The 20,754-nt window shown below is 39.7% G+C and overlaps 1 protein-coding gene across 1 annotated transcript in view; it reads right to left on the bottom strand.

The window, feature by feature from the left end:
* The window catches only part of LOC140946698 (uncharacterized), a gene marked incomplete at its 5' end in the record, with an annotated part of 43,464 nt that overhangs the window by 14,220 nt on the left and 8,490 nt on the right, over positions 1-20,754 (bottom strand). Inside the window, 21 exons of the mRNA XM_073395804.1 lie at positions 7,106-7,189; positions 7,771-7,810; positions 7,973-8,034; positions 8,925-9,002; positions 9,376-9,424; positions 9,929-10,090; positions 11,135-11,206; positions 11,961-12,054; positions 12,547-12,637; positions 13,244-13,288; positions 13,387-13,495; positions 14,553-14,667; positions 14,917-14,948; positions 16,000-16,114; positions 16,734-16,830; positions 17,180-17,260; positions 17,490-17,612; positions 18,730-18,777; positions 19,337-19,380; positions 20,242-20,280; positions 20,485-20,577. Of these exons, the coding sequence (XP_073251905.1) occupies positions 7,106-7,189; positions 7,771-7,810; positions 7,973-8,034; positions 8,925-9,002; positions 9,376-9,424; positions 9,929-10,090; positions 11,135-11,206; positions 11,961-12,054; positions 12,547-12,637; positions 13,244-13,288; positions 13,387-13,495; positions 14,553-14,667; positions 14,917-14,948; positions 16,000-16,114; positions 16,734-16,830; positions 17,180-17,260; positions 17,490-17,612; positions 18,730-18,777; positions 19,337-19,380; positions 20,242-20,280; positions 20,485-20,577 (1,673 nt within the window). The remainder of the gene's footprint in view (positions 1-7,105; positions 7,190-7,770; positions 7,811-7,972; positions 8,035-8,924; positions 9,003-9,375; positions 9,425-9,928; positions 10,091-11,134; positions 11,207-11,960; positions 12,055-12,546; positions 12,638-13,243; positions 13,289-13,386; positions 13,496-14,552; positions 14,668-14,916; positions 14,949-15,999; positions 16,115-16,733; positions 16,831-17,179; positions 17,261-17,489; positions 17,613-18,729; positions 18,778-19,336; positions 19,381-20,241; positions 20,281-20,484; positions 20,578-20,754) is intronic.

Here is a 20,754-nt window from a genome sequence, read left to right as displayed (position 1 = left end):
TGGTCAGGTGATTGTTCCGGTTAGTAATAAGAGCACACTATATTTGTACTTGATTGCCACGTTAGAGATAAGTGGACAATCTGTTTTCTGTTTTATTGTAACGTTAGTAAGAAGAACACACTATATTTTTACTACATTGCTACGCTCTGACTTGAAATTGATTGTTAGTGATAAACGCGCACTATATTTGTATTTTATTGCTTCGTTAGTGGTAATCGCACGCTCTGTTTTGTATTTGATTGCTACGTTAGTAATAAGCACATACTATATTTGTACTTCATTACGAGATTAGTAATAAGCGCACGCTCTGTTCCGTGTGTGATTGTTATGTTAGTGATAAGCGCACACTATATTTGCACTTTATTTGTACGTTAGTGATAAGGGCGCGCTCTGTTTTGTACTTGATTGTTACGTCACTGATAAGCGCTTACTTTATTTTGCGTTTGAGTGTTAGGTCAGTAATAAGCGTATTTACTATACTTGTACTTCATTGCGAGGTAAGTAATAAGCACACGCTCTGTTTCGTGTTGATTATTACGTTAGTGATAAGCGCACACTATATTTTGTGCTTGGCGCAAACTATACTTGTACTTCATTGCGACATTAGTAATAAGAGCAAGCTCTCTTTTGCACTCGATTGTTACGTTAGTGAAAAGGTTACACTATGTTTGAGTGTTAGGTCAGTGATAAGCACAAACTATACTTGTACTTCATTGCAAGATTAGTAATAAGCACACGCTCCGTTTTGTGCTTGATCGTTACGTTAGTGATAAGCGCACACTATATTTTGTGCTTGGCGCAAACTATACTTGTACTTCATTGCGACATTAGTAATAAGAGCAAGCTCTCTTTTTGTACTCGATTGTTACGTTAGTGAAAAGGGCACACTATGTTTGAGTGTTAGGTCAGTGATAAGCGCAAACCATAGTTGTACTTCATTGCGACATTAGTAATAAGCGCGCGCTCTGTTTCTTGTTTGATTGTTACGTTAGTGGTAAGCGCGCACTATATCTGTACTACATTGGTACCTTAGTGATAAGCGCACGCTCCGTTTTGTATTTGTTTGTAACGTTACTGATAAGCGCACACTATGTTTGTACTTTATTTGCACGTTAGTGATAAGCGCACGCTCTGTTTTGTATTTGATTGTAACGTTACTGATAAGCGCACACTATGTTTGTACTTTATTTGCACGTTAGTGATAAGCGCACGCTCTGTTTTGTATTTGATCGCAACGTTACTGATAAGCGCACACTATGTTTGTACTTTATTTGCACGTTAGTGATAAGGGCACGCTCTTTTTTGTATTTGATTGTAACGTTACTGATAAGCGCACACTATGTTTGTACTTTATTTGCACGTTAGTGATAAGCGCACACTATATTTGTACTTTATAGTGACGTTAGTGATGAGCGCACTTTCCCTTTTGTATTTGATTGTTACGTTACAAATAAGCGCACACTGTATTTGTACTTTACTGCTACGTTAGTGATAAGTGGACAATCTGTTTTGATCCAAAAGGTCTAGATAGCAGCAACAATATAGATAGTCGTATAAACATAACATTAATTATTTTAATTTTCCAGACATGTTTCGACGGTACATCCGTCATCTTCAGTGTTACATATTTTGAAATCGCCGTTGAATTTAAATCGTGCGCGATCTTACAAAGTTCGTTACATTGCGTTGTCAATATTGCGTACTAAAACAAAATTAAATGAGTGACGCTTAGTTCTTTACAGGGAGAGAGTCAGGTTAATGTGTTTCACCTGCTGGTTGAGATCGGGCTTCTCCCATTTTATAAACATGGATTCCTTAAGCTTCACTTGGTACTTAGTGGCTGCAGAGTCCAGGAACTCGAAGCAATCCGGTGTGCAGGATGCTCTACAAAACTCTGAACTCTGCAGATGTTTAAAAACGTTCGAAGACCTGTCTGAAAGTAAGTGCTCGCGCACTCGTGTGGAGAAGTGTCGGCTGTTATGTTGGTGAAACCAGCGGACACTTCTCTCACTCGTCACCATTTGATTACACATACTAATAAGAGCGTTTGCTTATTACTAACGTAGTAATGAAGTGCAAATATAGTGTGTCCTTATCATTAACGTAACAATCAAATACAAAACAGAGCGTTTGCTTATCACTAACGTAGTAATGAAGTGCACTGTTTTGAATATGATTGTAACGTTAGTAATAAGCGCACGCTCTGTTTTGTATGTGATTGTAACGTTACTGACAAGCGCACACTATGTTTATACTTTATTTGCACGTTAGTGATAAGCGCACGCTATGTTTTGGTCAGGTGATTGCTACGGTTAGTAATAAGCGCACACTATATTTGTACTTTATTGCTACGTTAGTGATAAGTGGACAATCTGTTTTCTGTTTTATTGTAACGTTAGTAAGAAGAACACACTATATTTTTACTACATTGCTACGCTCTGACTTGAAATTGATTGTTAGTGATAAACGCGCACTATATTTGTATTTTATTGCTTCGTTAGTGGTAATCGCACGCTCTGTTTTGTATTTGATTGCTACGTTAGTAATAAGCACATACTATATTTGTACTTCATTACGAGATTAGTAATAAGCGCACGCTCTGTTCCGTGTGTGATTGTTATGTTAGTGATAAGCGCACACTATATTTGCACTTTATTTGTACGTTAGTGATAAGGGCGCGCTCTGTTTTGTACTTGATTGTTACGTCACTGATAAGCGCTTACTTTATTTTGCGTTTGAGTGTTAGGTCAGTAATAAGCGTATTTACTATACTTGTACTTCATTGCGAGGTAAGTAATAAGCACACGCTCTGTTTCGTGTTGATTATTACGTTAGTGATAAGCGCACACTATATTTTGTGCTTGGCGCAAACTATACTTGTACTTCATTGCGACATTAGTAATAAGAGCAAGCTCTCTTTTGCACTCGATTGTTACGTTAGTGAAAAGGTTACACTATGTTTGAGTGTTAGGTCAGTGATAAGCACAAACTATACTTGTACTTCATTGCAAGATTAGTAATAAGCACACGCTCCGTTTTGTGCTTGATCGTTACGTTAGTGATAAGCGCACACTATATTTTGTGCTTGGCGCAAACTATACTTGTACTTCATTGCGACATTAGTAATAAGAGCAAGCTCTCTTTTTGTACTCGATTGTTACGTTAGTGAAAAGGGCACACTATGTTTGAGTGTTAGGTCAGTGATAAGCGCAAACCATAGTTGTACTTCATTGCGACATTAGTAATAAGCGCGCGCTCTGTTTCTTGTTTGATTGTTACGTTAGTGGTAAGCGCGCACTATATCTGTACTACATTGGTACCTTAGTGATAAGCGCACGCTCCGTTTTGTATTTGTTTGTAACGTTACTGATAAGCGCACACTATGTTTGTACTTTATTTGCACGTTAGTGATAAGCGCACGCTCTGTTTTGTATTTGATTGTAACGTTACTGATAAGCGCACACTATGTTTGTACTTTATTTGCACGTTAGTGATAAGCGCACGCTCTGTTTTGTATTTGATCGCAACGTTACTGATAAGCGCACACTATGTTTGTACTTTATTTGCACGTTAGTGATAAGGGCACGCTCTTTTTTGTATTTGATTGTAACGTTACTGATAAGCGCACACTATGTTTGTACTTTATTTGCACGTTAGTGATAAGCGCACACTATATTTGTACTTTATAGTGACGTTAGTGATGAGCGCACTTTCCCTTTTGTATTTGATTGTTACGTTACAAATAAGCGCACACTGTATTTGTACTTTACTGCTACGTTAGTGATAAGTGGACAATCTGTTTTGATCCAAAAGGTCTAGATAGCAGCAACAATATAGATAGTCGTATAAACATAACATTAATTATTTTAATTTTCCAGACATGTTTCGACGGTACATCCGTCATCTTCAGTGTTACATATTTTGAAATCGCCGTTGAATTTAAATCGTGCGCGATCTTACAAAGTTCGTTACATTGCGTTGTCAATATTGCGTACTAAAACAAAATTAAATGAGTGACGCTTAGTTCTTTACAGGGAGAGAGTCAGGTTAATGTGTTTCACCTGCTGGTTGAGATCGGGCTTCTCCCATTTTATAAACATGGATTCCTTAAGCTTCACTTGGTACTTAGTGGCTGCAGAGTCCAGGAACTCGAAGCAATCCGGTGTGCAGGATGCTCTACAAAACTCTGAACTCTGCAGATGTTTAAAAACGTTCGAAGACCTGTCTGAAAGTAAGTGCTCGCGCACTCGTGTGGAGAAGTGTCGGCTGTTATGTTGGTGAAACCAGCGGACACTTCTCTCACTCGTCACCATTTGATTACACATACTAATAAGAGCGTTTGCTTATTACTAACGTAGTAATGAAGTGCAAATATAGTGTGTCCTTATCATTAACGTAACAATCAAATACAAAACAGAGCGTTTGCTTATCACTAACGTAGTAATGAAGTGCACTGTTTTGAATATGATTGTAACGTTAGTAATAAGCGCACGCTCTGTTTTGTATGTGATTGTAACGTTACTGACAAGCGCACACTATGTTTATACTTTATTTGCACGTTAGTGATAAGCGCACGCTATGTTTTGGTCAGGTGATTGCTACGGTTAGTAATAAGCGCACACTATATTTGTACTTTATTGCTACGTTAGTGATAAGTGGACTATCTGTTTTGTGTTTTAATGTTGCCTTAGTAAGAAGGGCACATTGTATTTGTACTACATTGCTACGTTCGAGATAAGCGTGCGCTCTGTCTTATATTTAATTGTTACTTAGAGATAAGCGCACACTAAATTTGTACTACGTTGCTTGGTTAGTGTTAAGCGTACGCTCTGTTTTGTATTTGATTCTTACGTTAATGATAAGCCCACAATATGTTTGTACTTCATTACTACTTTAGTGATAAGCGGACGCTCTGTTTTGTGTTTGAGTGTAACGTTAATGACAAGCGAACACTATATTTGTCCTTCCTTGTTACGTTAGTGATCAGCGCAAGCTCTGTTTTGTATTTGTTTGTTACGTTAGTGATGAACGCACACTCTTTTTACATTACATTGTTACGTTAGTGATATGCCCACGCTCTGTTTTGTGCTTTACTGTTACGTTAGTAGGAAGCGAGCACTATATTTGTACTTTACCATTACGTCAGTGATAAGCGCACGTTTTGTTTTGTAATTGATTTTAGCGGTAGTGATAAGCTCACACTATATTTGTAGTACGTTGACAAGTTAGTGATAAGAGCTTGCTCTGTTTTCAATTTTATTGTTGCGTTAGTGACAAACGCGCACTATATTTGTATTTTACTGCTTCGTTAGTGATAAGCGCACGCTCTGTTTTGTGTTCTATAGTTACGTTAGTGAGAAGCGCACACTATATTTGAGCTTTATTTCTACATTGGTGATAGGCGCGCGCTGTGTTTTGCACTTGATTGCAACATTAGTGATAAGCGCATACTTTGTTTTGTGTTTGGGAAGTGCACACTATATTTGCACTTCATTGCTACCTCAGTGATAAGCGCACACTCTGTTTTGTATTTGTTTTTTACGTTATTGATAAGCGCACACTATATTTGTACTACATTGTTACAACAGTGATAAGCGCACGCTCTATTTTCTATTTTAGTGTTACTTTAGTGATAAGCGCAAACTATTTTGGTACTTCATTGCTACGTAAGTGATAAGCACACGGTCTGTTTCGTATTTGATTGTTATTTTACTGATAAGGTAACATTTTATTTGTAATTTATTACTACGTTAGCAATCAAGCAAGCTGTGTTGGTGTTTGATTGTAGCGTTAGTGAAAACTGTACACTATATCTGTACTTCATTGTTACGTTAGTGATAAAGCACACTGTGTTTTTGTTTGATCGTTGCGTTATTGATACGCGCACACTATATTTGTATTTTAATGCTACCTTAGTGATACGCGCACGCTGTGTTTTGTATTTGATTGTTAGGTTACTAATAAGCGCACAATATAGTTGTAATTTATTGGTACGTTAGTGATAAGCGAACGCTTTGTTTTTGTGCTTTATTATTTTTACGTTAGTAAGAAGCGAACACTTTATTTGTACTTTATTTCATTGCTCCAATGTTTTGTTTTATTGTTACATGAGTGAGAAGCGCACAGTATATTTGTACTACATTGTGACGTTAGTGATAAGCGCACGCTCTGTTTTGTATTTCATGTACTATATTGTTACCTTAGTGACAAGTGCACGCTCTGTTTTGTGTTTGATTGTAACGTTATTGAGAAGCGCACACTGAATTTGTACTTCTTTGTTACGTTAGTGATAAGGGCACGGTGTGTTTTGTGCTTTATTGTTACGCTAGTAAGAAGCGCGCATTATATTCGTACTTTATTGTGACGTTAGTGATAAAGGCACCCTCTGTTTTGCATTTGATTCCTATGTTAGTGATAAGCGTACATTATATTTTTACTTCATTGCTACGTTAGCAATGAAGCAAGCTGTGTTTGTGTTTGATTGTTAGGTTAGTGAGAAGGGCACACTTTATTCACACTTTATTGCTACGTTAGTAATAAGCGAACGCTCTGTTTTGTATTTGTATGTTACGTTAGTGATAAGCGCATACTATATTTGTAATTCATTGCCACGTTAGTGATATAGCACGCTGTGTTTGTGTTTGATTGTTATGTTAGTGATAAGCGCACAGTCTGCCTTGTGCTTTATTGTTGTGTTAGTGATAGGCGCAAGCTCCATTTTGTGTTTGATGGTTTATTTAGTGTTAAGCGCATGCTTTTCTTTCCTTTAATTGTTACGTTAGTAATAAGCGCGCGGTCTATTTTGTGTTTTAAAGGGGACAGCTGGCGGTATTTTTACTCGAAATACTGGTAAGTCGTAACTGTTCATTAGTAAGATGGTTAAAATGTTTGCAATTCCTCAACTGGTGTTTGATAAGAGCGTGCTCAATTTTCTGGTTGATTGTTAAGTTCGTGATAAGCGCGTGATCTGTATTGTGTTTGACTGTTGCGTTATTGATAAGCACTGGCTCTGTTTTTTGATTGATATTATTACGTTACCGACACTGGATTTTTATAGCTGTGTTAAGCCTGTATTATATTTTCTACGCCATCCAGGTAAACTTACCATCTTCATAAGTCGATCAAACAAAGTTTGCTCAAGGCCAGCTACGTGTTCAGGCTCCGACCCTTGAATCGTAGGACTCAATTGCTAAATAATAACAAGGTCAGGATAATTATTGTATTTACTCTATTTAGATATTTGCGCTCAAAACGTCTCTCTATATCAACTTCTCTTACAGGAAAAATTACCGTTTAGAACGCGACTGAATCAACAAAAAAAGAGAAAAACTAGAGATTGCCTGAGGGAACTGAGGTTTCAAAAGAGGGCAGGACAAATGAATTGATAGATAAATAAGAATAGTCAAAATACTGCGAAATACTTCTGCAAGAGGAGATCTGCATGCAACTTAGATTTGGACAGGAGAGTTTGACCACCTTATAATGAAGCTGTATGCGGAGGAAGGTCTTAAACATTTCTTAGTCTGACAAAGTCTATAACAAAGAAGTATTGAGGCGTTTCGGTGAGTAGAAGGCATCTGTTTTATCAAAAGAAGATAGTGAGTCTGGCTTGGTCATAGCCTGCGGCGTGGTGATCTTGTCCTGTAAGTGACTGAGGGGAGAATCGAATAGGAAAGAGGCCCCCGGAAGGACCTCGAGCGGAAATGTTGGATAGAGTGAACGATGGCGGCCTTTATGGTCACCGTAGAACAAGTTATTCAATCTACTTACTTTTGGGTCACCAACCAGGACAAGTTTCTGACATTCAAATCTAAATGGAAAGAAAAACTGTCATTGAAAACGAGGATTAACCACAAAAAATTAAACGCAGACTAAATACATTTAGTAAGGTTCCACTTCAAAAGTACAGATTACATTTACTTTGTCCATCTAATATATGAATAAAGAACAAAGATTTGTTTCAGATCATCACCTGGCCATGGGTAGAAGAGAGGCTGGCTCTGTCATTTGACTGCATTCATCCAGGAGTAGAATCTGTCAGTTAGATAAATATGATTAATATGATAAGATAATGACAAGTCAAATCCTAACAATATTCTCTAAATAACTTAGCATGTCTGGGTAAGTGTACCTGCCATAGCAGATTGGTTGCCCTGTGTGAGAAATGTTTGGACGAAGGCACCCAGGGACGGCCAGGTGACAACCAAAATTTTGCGGAAGGGATACATATCAGTTTTTCGTACCCACGGTGCTCCAAGCGCATCATTAAAAAACGCAGATACACTGCGCAAGCGCAGGGTTAAAAGAAGTTAAGAGAGCGGATCAAACAAATTCTATCTTTTCAGAACAAGACGATCGAGTTTAAACCCTTCTTAAAATGTCACAACATCTTACATCAGCTGTAAACAGTTTCTAAACAAAACTTTGATATAACGATGAGATAAGAATGTGGTTGGCTGACCAGGTTTTACCCTTCATCACGAAGTCTCAGGAACGTTCTACCTTTGAAAAGAGGCTTTTGAACAAACGTTCCTCTAAGGGCTTCGTATTCAGTCATAACTGAGATAACAGAGACATTTAGATTCGAGGGCGAGAACGAGATTTGACTAAAAGATTTTTCCCTTATTCTCCAAAATATATCGACCCGGAAAGCTACATTGTACTTTTTTCACCAGCAAAGTAAGCACAGTTATTTTTATTGAAGGAGGTTAAACTTTCTCCAAATCGTAAAATGAAAAAAATTCCATTAATTGATATCTTGTTTCCCCCACTACCGCATTCTAGCTAAAACTCGTCGTAGAATAACGATGGCTATAACGTTTTCCCGCCAAAATGAAGCCGATTCACGCGTGAGCACTATTTACTATTAGTCGTTCTCGTCTCAGAATCAAAAGGACTCTAATATAGTTAGCCACTCAACATACTTGAAACTTCAACTTATCCAGGCAAGGAAACACACAGGCAGCACACGTGACACCCACCACTCGAACCTGAGATAATTTCTAAAAAAGAAAGAGAAACAAAAAGATTTTGCACAACTAGACACTTCCAATCGTAATCAAGTTTTCAAGTCAAGAATGGGTTGTTCAGAAAACAAAAGGGAGCAACTCACATCAGGAATTTATCACCGTCATCAAAGTAAAAAGTGTTATTTGGTAAACGTGGTGTACTAATGTCATCACACGAGTGACGGAACACTAGAGCCAGCCGAGAGCCAGGCGAGCCAGTCGGGAAGTTGTGGACGACCAACCCTCTTTCACCAAAACGCTTCCAATACTTGTGGGTTCAAAGAAGGTCAGGTTATTGCGACCATTGACTACCATTGTTATCGAAGAGGGGTATACAATTGAATTGCGTTTTTTTTGTTGTTCTCACCTTTTTATTTTCTCCTAACTTATGTCGTTCAATGCTCTTTCGAACGTAACTAGAAAAAAAAAAAAGTTGACAAAAATTCAAGAGTACAATCTTTACAAAAGTGGACGGAAAGGTTGTTATTCGTTCAAGTATTCTCACTCCCGCCCCCCCGCCGCCCCTCCCCCCCCCAACCCTTTTTCAATGTTGGAACATCACAGATCACATGCGCATTGAATAGTACAGTTAAGCACAAAATTAGGCTGATTTGGCACTAGAACGGGAACGTCATTTGTCGACGGGAAAGTGCGCGGAAAGTATTAAACTCGACTTCCGGTGCCCAATTTGCAGCTCACCCATTGGTCAAGCCAGTTGTTTGACTAGCGCGCGCTGTCGTCAACTGACGTTCTCTTTCTGTTGCTAAATCAGCCTATTGTTGCAGGGGGTAGGGTGGGGAGAGACAATTATAAAAGGTGAAGAGTATCAACCTTTCAATACATCTGACTAGGACCATTGACAACGACGATTGGGTCTACTTTTCTAACTGAGTTCAAATCTTCTACTAGCGAGTACTTACGTTCTTTCGGATGGTGTCAGTTCAGTTTTGAGTAAAGATTGAAGTTCCTTCAGTTCTTGACTATCGCTTCCTGTACTGTGCACACTGTAAGGTAACACTGGTTTGGCGATTTTACGAATGCTGCCCACGCGAACAAATTCATCGAAACCCAATTCCAACAGTCTGTACGGGAATAAATCATTAAATGATTATAAATTACCGATATATATAAGCTTCATTCTTTTTTGCTCTAAGTGACTTCACTCGCATGTTTTCAGCTTTCTGTAATATACCCTCCTTTGTCGCAGTTAGGGAGCTTAGGCAACAACAACAGCGACGGCTACGAGAACGTCGCTTAAAAAGTGAATTCGCGCTACATCAAAATTTTTCGCCCTTGTTCCATCTCCTTCAGTTCGTCAAATGTTAGTAAATTGTTCTGGCGTTGAATTCTAAAAGACCGTATCAAAGTTCAGGAAATAAAAAGAAACTCTTTGTCTTGTGTTCACGCGCTACACAAAACGTGAACTTAGACACTCTTACTTCGTAGTCACGAGGTGCCTGTGAAGATGCCGTCGTCGTTGCTCAATTTAGGTTTCTGGCAAACTGCCCACCTACCCCTCCCCTAAGCTAACATTAACACCTAATTGTCACTTAGGGCAAAATGATGGCTTAGGGGAGGGGTAGGTGGGCAGTTTTCCAGAACCCTAAATTGATCCCTATTGCTTAAGCTCCCAATTAATTATCCTGCTTATTAAGATGCAAACGAAAACGAAAGTCCAATTTTAGCAATTCCTTCCCCGATGATCGTGAGCCCCTCTTGTCAGCTAACAGCTTAATATTTATTCTCCATCGATAAGCTTCCGGGCTTCCAGATATAAGCTACTCCCTCATATTCCCCCTCCCCACCAAACCGTAAAACATTTTACGAAGTTAGGCTTGCAAGTTTCTGGCTTTACCGTGCTAAGCCTCAGTCATGAGACAGCCACAATGATAACAGCATCTTGTGTGAGAGTATCACTTTGCGCCTAAAATTCATCTTTTCGAAAAATTGTAACTGTTGTATAGTCCCTGTACGCCGTTTTCCCAGTCCTTCTCGGTCAATTCGCCTCGAGGCGAACGGGCGGACGCTTGGTCCACGTGACCCGAAACGCATGGACCTGTTAAGAAAACGATCCTGTCCAGAGGTTATGTTAAATGAAGCTGACCAGAAGGAATGCTAAGTCTTACCCTAATAGAATCCGATCCACGGCGACGTTTGTTGTTGAGGAAACCAGAATCTTTAGCTGAGATTGAGTAGTACTGTTAAAGAACAACAAGCAAGATATTATATCACTGAAATGCTGGTTTTCGTGATACCATTCTCTAAGAAGGACACCCTTGGAATCCGCATATAGAGTACGCGTTAGAGAGGAGTCCTTCTTCTGGAATCGAAGAAGATGGCTGACTAATCAGAGGAAGTAACTGTGCCAATTTTAGCACTGGAGCACACGTACCAACTCTGCGGTATGGCCATTACCTTACACATGCGCACAACCATATCACCCCGGAGTAACTGTCTGCGACCCTTTTAGGGAGGTGTCCTTTGAGGGGGGATTGCCACTGTCACGTGATTTTTGCCTGAGTACGCGCGTAGGCACGTAAAAATACGCCACAGACAGAATTCACTGCATCAGTTGGCAAAGTTAACATCTACGAAAAAATGACCTCTTGAGCGTCACTGGTTCGCTTAGGCCAGATGGTCTTATTGAAAATTCACAGGACCCGTTTTTGCTGTGCTCTTTTAGGTAAGTAAACGATTTATAGCACTGATTTAGGATTATTTAAAGTTTCCCTGAAATGAATTGAAGCCAACAGAGATAAGCAAGTCTTTGAATGGGCTGAATAAGTTCTTCTGAGGGAGCAAGTCTTGGCTTCAATCGTTTCTGACTTCCTCAAGAGAAACAGCATAAGAATTTAAATAACCAGGCGCCTTAATTACGATGTAGTATAAAGCGACGATACTTCTCAAAAGGAATTAAAGGAGACTCATCACATACAAGTAAGTTAACCATACCTCTGGTTATTGAGAGAATCGCTGACTTTAAATAACTCTACTAGATATAGAACAGCGACAGCAAGAAGAAAGCTTTTTCCTGCGCCAAATACTCCTAATGGTAAACAAAAACAAAAGTATGATAATTTTGGGGAAATACTGAGAAGAAATTGTTAAACTGTGAAAGGTTTGAACCCAGGAGTCATTTCAAAAGTAGTTTGAGTGTGATCGTCCGGGTGAACGTAGTCCTGGACAGGACTGTTGTTGTTAACAGTGACTGACGTTTCGACAACCTGTGCGGTAGTCATCTTCAGAGTCAAAGTGACTTGTATTACGTCAATTGATGGTATTAAACTCTCGTCATTGACCTGATTGGTCAATTAAGTCGCGACGTTATTGATGCCCTGTCAGTTAAGCCGTGACGTCATTGGCTGTCAAGACTCGTAATGACATTGGTGCGTTCCGATCATTGTCACAGTTAAACAGTCGTTTATGGTTAATCAAATTGTCGGCTGTCCAGTCATTCCAGACATTACTAAACTAAACCAAAAAGGACACAGGCTATGGGAAAGCAAGAAGGGGAAATAAAGCACAAGTGTGAACTTACCGTGAATCAAACAAACTGGCGGGGAGGGAGAAGTTATATCCACTGACGAGTTGAACATTCTTGCACATGACAGAAGCGCGGTTGCTTGGTCCTAGAATGACGAAAAAATGACTGAACCTCGGTAACCACTTAGTATCCTATGTTCGCATACCCGGCGAGTACTCGACAAAGTTTTCTTCGGGGAGGCTCCGCTCCGAGGTCCAACTCCTTACCCTTTTATACGGCATTTTTGAGAGAAAAAGCACCCCTTTCGTGTACCCTTTATCGAGAATTGGTACCCCTTTCACACCCCTACCTTTGCATTCCTTTCAAATGTTGTAAATGCACTGACTTATAGATATGAATAAATCACAAAATCAGAAGGTTTTCTCTCATTTGCTGCCTAACAGGTTTGATTCGTGGGTGGTAAAAGGCAAACATCGCTATTCAACTCGTTTTGTAGGTTTTTGTTGCGCGTTTTATTGTAGCTTAAAGACATGCAGCTCCACGAAGACAAAGTTGAGGCTCTAGCGCACTGCGTTGATTCTTTTTTTAATTTATCAGGAGATAACTAAGAATGATGGTGCTTATGAAAAAGAAAAGAGAAAAGAAACGATAAGGTGATCTACATCTCTAACAACTAAAAAAAAGCGCACTCTTGTTATATATAATATTATGATGTAGATGGTAATATGGAAAGTAAGCATTCGCGACGTACCTTGTTTAAATCAAACCGAGCTATCATTTCCTCTGCTAAGCTTTCCTGCACGCAAACAGAACAAAAGAAAGAGACTCATTGTAAAAATATGCCGAAATAATTAAAAACATTACAACAACAGGAAGTGAATGAAGCTGAATTACCGTTACTTCTGATGGAAGATCCAGTTGGTTACTGCAGGTTGTTAACATTGGGGGAACAAAGGATGACGTTCGAGATGTGTTTCGTACGTTCGGTTCAACTGTCTGCTCTCTGCAACATAATCACAAGAAAACAAACTATGCATTCTGTATAGTACTTTTATTGTGACGTTCCTGTTCCCAGGTTTAGTCACACAACACTTAGGCTTTACAAAATTCAAAGGTAGTAGAATCGGTAACCGATTGTTTCGACACGAATTTAAGCAGTAAAATTACACGTTCTCTTCCAGAACGAAACGAAAGTCGAGGTCAATAAAAACGCAACAAAAGAAAAAGAAAGAGGTTAACATACAGCCATATTGACCGAAGGAGCTTAGTCAATAAGGGATTTATTGTATGGTTGACAAGAAACCTATTTCTTGCAGGACCAAACGCGGGATATCCCGAGCGGGAAAGATGGGTCCATCTTACCCGCGAGTGTAGCCAATCAGAACGCAGGATTCACTTCATTTCATCCGCTCGAGGATTCAGCCATATAATAATACCAGATCTTGCAGATCCAGAATTACACACGAGGTTAAGTCCGATTCGAAGAATATGGGTTAGCCTATGGGTTAGCCTGCTGGCTATACAAGAGTAGGAGACCTTCAGTTTAAGAGTGATAAGGGTTTACAACTAGAAAAATCTTTAACCCACAGCCGCTTCAGCGATCCTTTAGTAGGGTACCATCACGAGATCGGGTTTTGCCACATGTGCCCCAATAATAAATAAATAAATAAATAAAATAAATAAATAACGATTTGCAGGTAGCACATCCACATAGTGGTTCTTCGTCTACCTGATTCCTGGTCGAATTGGAATTTCGAAATGTTGGTTTTTGAGGAGAGGGGAAAACCGGAGTACCTGGAGAAAAACCTCTCGGAGCAAGGGAAAGAACCAACAACAAACTCAACCCACATATGGCGTCGACGCCGGGATTTGAACCCGGGCCACATTGGTGGGAGGCGAGTGCTCTCACCACTGCGCCATCCCTGCTCCCCTGTTAATAAGAAATAGCAGACATTATAGGCAGCTCCAAAATCTGAACTACGCATGCCCCAGCGACTGATGTCTTTGAAAAACAGCTCAGTACAATTTTGAAAGAGAAAATTCTTCGGAATTAAACCCACCTTTGTAGAATGTAAGATAGTACGGGCATGTTCTGTAGTTTGACATGTTCCTCAATATTACTGATACAGGTCAGTTCTGTGCCAGCATTGCAAGCCATCAAGGCATGGACGGTTTCTGTGTTAAACACAACAACGAAACAGTAATCAACGACATAAATTAAAGAAACAATACTGAATGTGCTTCATACACAATATGAACTGTGCATGTGTCGTTTTGTGCCACAATTGTCGACCACAAGAGAAACCTTAGTCATTTTTTGCAAGTCCCAGGTCGTTTTTATATATTTGCTTTTGTTTGTCCTTCGAGTAAACGTAAGGTAACAAACCGACCATTGGATTGTCTAACAAGTTCCTTGGGACTTACCTCCACTTGTCCAATTTGAAGGCGAATAACTACTGAAATGTTAGGAGATAAAAAACATGTAGTTGTTAAGAAAAAACCAAAAGGCAGGGTTACAGTTTACACTGATGTGAGAAAAAAATCAGAGTGAATGTTTAAGCGCGAGGTACTAATTATTGGAGACCGGACCATCATTTCTACGTGGGTATATGAGCCAATCAAAGGCCCATTTTTAATGGGTTATTTTGAAACCCTGAGCTTAACCGGACCTTGGGGATGAAACCCACGACTTCTCGTTCAACAGACTAGCGTTCCAACAGTTGGCTAAAAGGCGGTCACTAAAGCTGATTTAGTTAGTATGAATCATAGAAAAGACAGCTAAATTTAATTGCTTTGTCTTGGTTTCTTTTGTTTCTGCTTATACAGGAATTGACTCCAAACAAGATTATTGAGTCAACTCACCAAGCTGACTCGTCCCCAGACGCTCGTAATCCTTTTTTGGGGGATATTTGAATTAATTATTAAGGAAAGCTCGTTCCCATCATCCCCCTCTCGAGTTTTTCCCTTGGCTCAAGCTCTCGCGCTTCTCGCTTGTTCTATGCTCTCCGCTAAGCCTTGAGAAAGCCTGGGAAGGAGGCAGACTGGGAAGACTGACTGCTTTCCCATTGTTTATGTAACGCTCCACAATTTGACTGACACGTCTGCATTGTATTACATGGGTGGGTTTTTCTCCAAAAGAAATGGTTCATCTTCTTTACGGTTTGTGTCAGTCGTCGGCCTTTTGTTGATCTGCTACTCTGTTGCGCATAAGGCCTCCACAGTTGTTGGTCTGCATGCTTTCAAAAAGTTTATCCGGTTTCAGTAATGAGACGTTTTTACGGCATAGGTCATTAACCCATCGCTCAACCCCAACCTGGAGGACCAGGCTATGGAATTCGTCTTGTCTTATATCCAAACTCTGCCCAGCACGGTTGAACCCACCACGGACTGAGGTCCCAATTGGTACACCTTCAAGGACGCAAACCTCACCACGTTAAGGGACAAAGCATAGGTCATCGACCTTTTAAATGGTGTTTTTACAGTCACTCAAAGAAAGCGATTTCAAACCTGATTGGTGTGATTTCTAGCTCTCCACTAGAGGACGGACCATAGTAAACACTGCTTGCTATGAATGTTGACTCTTGATCAAAAGAAAGCTTCTTTGATATGATCCAGATGTCATCTACAAATAAATGATGCACAAGCTACATACAGCTATCATAACAAACACCTTTTTTTTTTCTAAAACCTTAAACTGATGTTACATGAGACGATTAGCAACGACGATTTTCCGGGCTGTACAATGTTGGAACACTGTTGGAACAATTCGAAACAAGGTCGCAACAATGTTGAAACGCTCTGTTGGTAGTTACGAATTGTCCACAGTGACATCGCTTAAAAACGGACATTGGGAGTTTGTCGCTTCATTCCTGCAGATTAAGCCCTTTTCCTTGACTCCTTACAAGGCAAATACCTCTCTAGCATAAATATTTAGCGCCTGTCCCAACGATGTTTGTCTTAGGAACAGTTGACTGTGTAAAGGTTTCTCGAGCAAGCGTGGACTGATCGGGTGGGGAGACTTATCTTTCTTAAGTCATATAACACATTAAGCTAAGCGACAAAGCTAACCCAAATTGACCAATGGCAAAGCGGCAAATTAAGTAGCATCGTTCAAACTTTTCCCGCGCTAAATCTGCCTATTGTCGACGATACCGGTATCAGGTTTAATCAGAATCCAACTATTGTATAAGCGCATCAAAGTAGCGCTTAAGTATACTGCTCCTGTGGTAGCTTGAACTCACCCTTTGAGTAAGTCGACGAATGCTCTTTTCGGGGTAGTTCCAGGTAAAGTCCTTTCTTCTTGTTTTCAAGATCACTGTTTCTCTTTTTCCCCCACTTCTGCAAAAGAATACGTTTTTAATTCGTGAATGCAATGAAATATGCCGTGGAGAAAACATTCGATTCATTTAGTCGATCTTTCTTTTGAAACCTTACTTGGATAAGGTTTGATGGCTATGCCATGCTGATGAGCCCTGATACGGGCAAAATAGCTGTCTATAGCTGCCACTGCCCGGATGATATGGTTGTGCGCATGCGTTAGGTACTGGCCAGGCAGTGGGTTTTTGTACGTGTGTCAAATGCTGTTAAGTTTGTCTTAGCGTAAGCAAGGCAGTTTTTCGTCCCGTCCAAAGAAAAAGATACATTTAAACCCGCAGAAAGAGAGGACGCAAAAAATTTCATTTGGTACCTTCGTTTTTGTGGCCCCAAACTTCCCTCTACTGTCCGTATGCTTCCTTATCAGATGGCATTCACAGTAAAACGCTACATTCTGAAATCAACGCAAGGAAGTCGTTTAATGCTCTGGATTATAGATTAAATTTTTACTGTCATCATCATCATCATCATCATCATCGTCATCATCTGACATCAATACCATAGTCATCGTCAACATTATTATTTTGCAGCTACTTGAAACCATTCAGCGTCAGCGAAGGCCAGCAAAAACAAGCCATAGTATTACACTCTGCTCTGAACAACCAAAAAATGTTTCAACTTACGTGGCTTTTCAGGAAAGACATGAGGCTGTCAGGAGATGAAACAGTCAGTTTACTTGAAGACTTTTGTCCTACTTCTTTTGATCCAGTTTTATTAGCTTGGTATTCATCCGCCCACTTGAAGAACTGAAATAAGATGAAATTACGAATAAGCCTCATTTCGCACACACAACCGCTTTAAAACCACTTCGTGATAGCCGTTTTTGGATTCAGAAGATATACAATGTTTTCAAGAGAAACATTATACCGTAAAGTATAACACCTCCGAGTTGATATCCTTGATACCCACACGCACCCATGAACAGGCGCTATTTATTTGCGTTTTTCGCGCGAGTAAAGCACGAAGGGGCCGTGGGGCGCAAGACAAGGTCTTCCGCCGTCGAGCGTGTCTCGCGCTTCTCGCTTGCCTTTGCTCACATAAAATAACCCCGCGAATAAAAAATTAGACACTTGCCGATTACCACAACGCATATCCCATTTAAGTGTAGACCACCGACCACCCTTTGGATAACGTAGAAAATCCAACGGCTTTCTGGCCATCTGATTGGCTGTATTCCTTTTTGGCATGCCGAGATAAATAGCTGTCCTGTGATAACGTAGGCACATTTACTATTTATTACAAAGAGCTGTCGCTGGGTATAAAACCTTCAAAAGGCTCGAAAAAAGTTAAGAAAAACAGATAGGTAACTGCATGAACATCAGCCAGCTCTTACAAATTCAACTTGTCTTTCAAGACTAGAGTAAAGAATACTTATCTTCCTACTAATTTACACTGATTTACGTCATGCGCTTTCAGGGTCGAGGTTCTATACAAGTTATTTGGCCAGTTTGAAGCAGCGAGTGACACTGTGGGGAAATGTGTCAAATTGCCCTGTGGGACTATTTTATGGAGGGAGGCGTATTTTGAACCAGTTGGGCAACCTAGCAACAGCCAATGAAAACCGCTATAGCGTCTCTAAAATAGTCCCATAGCACAGAGCCAGTCTCACCGACAACTTCAAAATTTTCGAGTTCAAGAAAGCCTCACTCAACGAGACTAAGAACAAAATCTTTTTTGTGAAAATGTGTTATATTTGCATGAGAATAAAGATCGTTTTCATGTCAATGGCTTTGCACTTTGCCTCGCTTTGAAACAGAGGCTTGAGTTAAAACGAAAATAACCTATTACAAAGGCTTGCAGAGCCAAACTTTCTTTCTCATAGGTCAAATTGAGAGAGGGAAAGAAGAAAAAACTTTAGATAACCTTGCATTGTGATTGGCCTGTTGCAGAACAGGTGTAGAATAGACGTCCCTGACACAAAAGAAAGAGTGTTTTGATTAACACATGAACAACTAAATAGTCATCATCTTTGACTAGTTAAGTCATGCAATCCAGGCCCTGTAGGGCAAATATAGTGCGCATACTAAGAGTTGCAATGTGACAGAGAGTGATTGAATGAATAAAAGCGCGATACTTATTAAGCGGGACACTTTTCATGCCATAAGCTTGTGTGGTCGTGAGTGTTCGTGTTTCAGCTGGAAGATATATATCACTGGTATTTAAAACTACAAACTACCGGAAATGAAAATGTAAAAATGTGAGTTTACAGTGGTCAGTATTTAAAACTACAAACCACCGGAAGTGAAAATTTGAGTTTACAGGGGTGAGCTTCTGAACGTGAGCTGTAAGATCTTGAATTTTCAACATCTTGCAACCGAGATCTTGAAAAGATGCTAAAAAATTCAAGATCCTTCTTGCAAGATGTTGAAGTTTCAAGATCTTTCGGCAAGATGTTAGAAAACCAAGTTCGTGAATGCTAGATGTTGAAAATTCAAGATTCTGATTCTGTGTGGGTCTTAAAAAGTCTAACCTTGTTTGGGCCATCCTTTTTAACTGCTCTTAAACGTGCCTGACCTGTTGACAGTCAATTCAAAAAAGTTGAAAAATGAAAAAAGTTAGTGCAAAGATGATTCATTGACGTCGACTAAAAACTAACCAAACTTAACGTTAGCCTTACTCCTAGTGACTAAAGCAATACGTGACTTGACGTGACGTGACGTAACGTGTAACAATGCACTTCTTACATCCATATCATTCTTGGTAGAAGTCCACAAGATGTGAAAATGCTTTGACCAACCTTGCCCCCGTTGTTCAAACGTTGGACAACGCGATCCACCGGATAAGGATTAGAAAAATTAATAACAAGATCCACTGGATAGGGATTTAACTAGTCGATAGCGTTATCCACCCTTCTTCGAACAACTGGCTGAACTTTATGATTGCGCGGCTCTCTTAGTGTCTCGAAAATACATGCTTTTCTTTTATTTGTTGATTTTTCTTTTCGTTTTAAGACATTACAACTTGCAGTAAGAATACGCCATTTCCGAGTTCCAAAAAATCTCCGAGGCTAAGTGCGAAACCTTTGTTGTGAAAATGAGTTTTATTTGCATCATAATTAAAAATCATTTTCATATCAATGGCTTCGCACTTAGCCTCGCTTTGAAAGTGAGATTTTTTGGAACTCGGAAATGGCCTATTACTTTTGTCTTCACTCAAGGCTCATTCTGTTCTTCCTCTCTCGGGGAAAGTTATTATTATTGTAAAAAAAATTGCGCTGTGAAAGCAGATCAACAGAAAAGCGATAGGTATGGTTCGGAGAGAATAATAATGGGGCGAGAGGGAAACGCCCAGTCTAGCCCTTGGGAATTGTGAATTTCACCAAAGTTATTATAGGTATCCCGGGTCAAACTCATACTACTAGTGTAAATTTGTTACCATGGTGACAGCTGGGACCATCTGAAGTCTGACGATTACCTACAAGAAATTAATAATTTTTAAAACTTTGTCATCAGAATAATAAAAATCCATTCGATTTATGGTCATAAAGGAATTCAGTTGCTTCCTTACTGGTTACCATAAAATGTAAGGGAGTTTTAATAACACATTCTTAACTTTTTTCCCGCAGCTTGATCAGAGAAAAGTCCTGGGAACGAGGTTGGTATAATCGCAGTAAAGTACCTTGCTGATTAGTATCAAATCCTGAAACATCAACTTTCTGCAGGGCAGAGTGGTAGGAACGAGCCAGTTCAAATAACACAATATTCAGGTGCTCTGTTATAGACAAAGATTAAAGTTAATTAGGATTGTCTCATGTACGAGGCAAACGAAACGCTGCACCGTTATCGCCAGGTTTGTCCCTCTTACACTTTCCAACTCTGAATTTGCGCAGTTGGAAAATACCCCGCCCATCTTCAGTGAGAAAAATTCCAACTCAAGCAATTCCCCAAA

The sequence above is a fragment of the Porites lutea genome, chromosome 8 (assembly GCF_958299795.1).
Source record: "Porites lutea chromosome 8, jaPorLute2.1, whole genome shotgun sequence".
NCBI classification, from domain to species: Eukaryota; Metazoa; Cnidaria; class Anthozoa; order Scleractinia; family Poritidae; genus Porites; species Porites lutea.
Note: the sequence above shows the minus strand (reverse complement) of the source record. Positions and strands in the feature narration are given on the sequence as shown.